This window comes from Nuphar pumila, chromosome 12 (genome assembly GCF_984573655.1).
Source record: "Nuphar pumila chromosome 12, dmNupPumi1.hap1.1, whole genome shotgun sequence".
Lineage (NCBI taxonomy): Eukaryota > Viridiplantae > Streptophyta > Magnoliopsida > Nymphaeales > Nymphaeaceae > Nuphar > Nuphar pumila.
In genome coordinates, this window is record NC_143260.1 from 24,837,193 (window position 1) to 24,840,616 (window position 3,424).

General features: G+C 36.7%; 1 protein-coding gene across 1 annotated transcript; it reads right to left on the minus strand.

Moving 5' to 3' along the window:
• LOC149820350 (gamma-glutamylcyclotransferase 2-1-like) lies at positions 1–3,207 on the minus strand. Its single transcript, XM_089983257.1, has 5 exons — positions 3,036–3,207; positions 1,770–1,843; positions 1,622–1,678; positions 582–670; positions 1–445 (listed from the first exon to the last, which is right to left on the minus strand). The coding sequence occupies exons 1-5, from the start codon at positions 3,142–3,144 to the stop codon at positions 187–189; spliced, it is 588 nt and encodes a 195-aa protein (XP_089839383.1). The 5' UTR covers positions 3,145–3,207; the 3' UTR covers positions 1–186.
• Between the last annotated feature and the right edge of the window lie 217 nt (positions 3,208–3,424).

The window sequence follows — 3,424 nt, forward strand, 5'->3', positions numbered from 1 at the left end:
TTGAAAGAAATTTTCATTTTATTCTAAGAGGTTACAGTATAAATAGAGAGCTTTTCACGTACATGAAGCAGCTCCCATTTTCAGTGCAAAAACTAGCCTTTCTACAGCTGAAGTACGTACAGATTAACCTTGCATCAACGAAAAGTTGATCTTGGTATGTTTATTGTACTAATTACTACTAATAAGTTAGGCGTAGACTTTTATTCTTGGCCAAACATCACCGAATTTTCCAGGGAAACCAGCCATAACCTTGCGAACTTCGTTTGCGAGCTCGATGATCGAAGAATCCGGGTAACCCAGTTCATCCAATGCCTTCTCCAGCTTGAAGAGATACTCACGGTTGGTTCCACAAGGTCCGGAAGCCGTAGCTATCTGTGATGCCACTTTCTCCAATGGGCTATTCCCTATGTAGTACTTGTTCTCTTTGCATGGAGAGGAAATAAAGCTGTAACATTGATTCCATAATTGTATTACTCTTTAGCGTTGATTGCATTGGCACTTGACTTAGTAAATGGCATCAGAAGTGGCAACTAACATAAAGAAGAGAGAAAGAAAGATGAAATGATAAGAGAGCAACTCACGTTACAGTTTTCCTTTGTTCACCATTTTCCAAGGAGTAGAAATCCATATAGGCCTTGCAATCGTACTCACATTCTCTCTTCTCCAAGTACTGAAGCCAAAAACAGCATCATAATTGAACGTGTTCTTAAATAAAGATCATGTTGCTGATGGTAACAATAAACAATCATTGCAAGTGATGAAATTTTTTTAATTTTCATGGTGCAAGTAGGGCTATCTAGGAAACGAGACAAGCCACTCATGGCTACGATTGGCTCATGTTCAGCTTGTAAAGAGCTCATTGAAAGGCTCAGCTTGGCTTGTATAGGCTGGTTAACTAATGATAAATATAATTTACATAGATTTTATGTCATAGATTAAAGATGAATGAAGTGCTTGGCTTGCCACCAATAAGTTTGGAGTTAAAATCCGACTGCTTGCAACTTTGAAACACTCTAGTTATTTTGTAAACAAGCCAGTTTAAGCTTGGCTCAGTAGGTTAGAGTCCAAATTCTAATATTTTCTTTTTTTGATAGAAAACATTCATTCATTTGCAAAATATATTCCAACACACTGCATACTTTGGGGACGAGTTGTCACCCGATAGCCAAATCTGAAGAGAAAATAGAAAACAGAAAAAAGAAAACAAAATGAAATAGTTCTCATATGTTAAGGCATCCGATTCTTTGAGTGTCAATCCAAGCTAAATCCGACTCAGGTCATTTAAGCTTACACCTTTGCCGGAGCTCCCATTGAATCGTATCAAGAATAGTTTTTCATTGCTTAATGCTTCCAGCGAAGGTACGGTTATTTCTTTCCATCCAAATCATTCTCCACACGGGCTTAAGCCAAATTCTAATATTTTCAATATTTAAAAATATACTTTTTGGTAAACGAACTAGCTCGAGCTCAGCTCATTTAACTTGGCCTCGCCATGAGCTCAAGCTCAACTCAGCTTACCACAAATGATCTGAGCTTGGACACCCTCACTTCTGTTTGTTCAGCTCGTTTACCCGTCTTTACTGCAGGTGACGATGATGAGAGAGAGAGAGAGAGCGAGTACCTGTATGATTCTTTTTTCCTCTTCCTTATCTTCTTCTATGCTATAAGCAACTCCCCACTGTGAAAAAGTTGAACACGTTAAAAATGAACTTAAGTAGAGAGAGTAATGTTTTGTAAATAAAACTAGCAAAATCGTTCATGTTAATTACACAAATAGCTCCAGGCTTGTGCTGCAGATTGCACATTCTTGCTGGCAGTTCATTTGTTCCTCTGTGAAAACATGCTGTTTCAATGCACAAACCAAACCGCCAAGGTCATTATATTGCATCAAATAATATGGAGAAGCACACACATGCGCACAAAGAGTTTTCCCTTTTCCATGGAGTGCCAAAAATCAGAACTTTATATATATATATATATATATATATATATATATATATATATATATATATATATATATATATATATATATATATATAGGGTAAACTGTTATGCATCGAAATTTTCATTGGTTTTTTAACAAAAGTTTTAAAATTTTACTATACTGAGATGCTTGATTTTTTATAGAAACAAACTCTTAGATCATCCTATTACGAGCATGTGAACCCATCAATGCTAGGATATTGCATTATGTTCAATAATACAATGTCACAAGTCCTGCTGTCAGGATAAGTGGGTGCATGTGCGTCACAATGAACACTAAGAACCGGATCAGGTAAAACGTTTTATGTAAAATGTTTATCACAGGAGTGACACCTGTCCTGTGTTGTAGGACCGACAGCAACCTGGGTACCAAACAAAATGCATGTCGTAAAACACCGTTTCACCTGATCCTCGCTCCCAAACATCCCTTGGATCCAAAGAAAACTCGGGATTTAACAAACTCCCACTAGAGATAGGAAATCCTAAAAGCCCCTAATTAATTGCTTTGAGTAGGGCACAACTGCACAACAATTGTCAATCTAGAACACTTTTTGGGTGGTAGAATTGTTCATATCTATATATAAAGAGAGAAAGAGAGAGAAATGAGTGTGTGAAATTGATATATGCTAAATGATACGTGCTAAATGGGTTTTTAGACCCTTTCGGTATTTTTTTGCAGTTCGGACCCCATAAATGTGTTGGGCATGGTCGATTTATGAGGAATCCACACCTGGATCATGTATTTTTTATGAAAAAAAATGATATTTGGCGCCTCAAAAATTTATAACGATTTTGGACCCTTGATTTTTCAAACCTTATAAAAATCCACCCATGTGTCCGAATAGAACACTTCAAGAGCTGATCCCTATAAAATCAAGTAATAAAATGAAACAATCTTAAAAAACTCATTTAGCACGCACGTATCATTTAGCAGGTGCCCATATATATATATATATATATATATATATATATATATATATATATATATATATATATATATAGAGAGAGAGAGAGAGAGAGAGAGAGAGAGATGCAAAGTACAATAAGCATACCCAGATCAAAAACACGTTGGTAGTCTCTTATGTATCCAACCACACGCTCCTTGTAAGGAAACCCAGGGTTCCAAATAAGAGACCCATAACCAAAAACCCACACCACCATTTTCTTTTCTTGTCCTAAAGAGAGGAGAAGGTATGTTTGTAGTGAAAGATATAAGGAGGTGTGGTGGAGAAAATGCTAAGAGACAAGTGAGATATGCTAGTGCACGAGGCCCCTTTTTATACTGTGGCGTCTTCATCTATAAGCAAAGTCAAACATCAATTTGTTATTACTAACAATCCTTTTTACTTACATTTTGAAGTGGGGATGGTCGACCTGGACCCAGTCCTATTTTGGACTTTGACTACGTTTTGTAAGTCCAGTCTTCTCCTATGCAACCCCA

What these genes read in the sequence shown, in the direction of transcription:
- LOC149820350 (XM_089983257.1), bottom strand. Translation starts at nt 3,144, where the DNA reads ATGGTGGTGTGGGTTTTTGGTTATGGGTCTCTTATTTGGAACCCTGGG. An exon ending in ACAAGCCTGGAGCTATTTGT is followed by an intron (nt 1,679 to 1,769) that starts GTAATTAACATG and finishes ACTTTTTCACAG; the next exon opens with TGGGGAGTTGCTTATAGCAT. An exon ending in AGGAAAAAAGAATCATACAG is followed by an intron (nt 671 to 1,621) that starts GTACTCGCTCTC and finishes TTTTGGCTTCAG; the next exon opens with TACTTGGAGAAGAGAGAATG.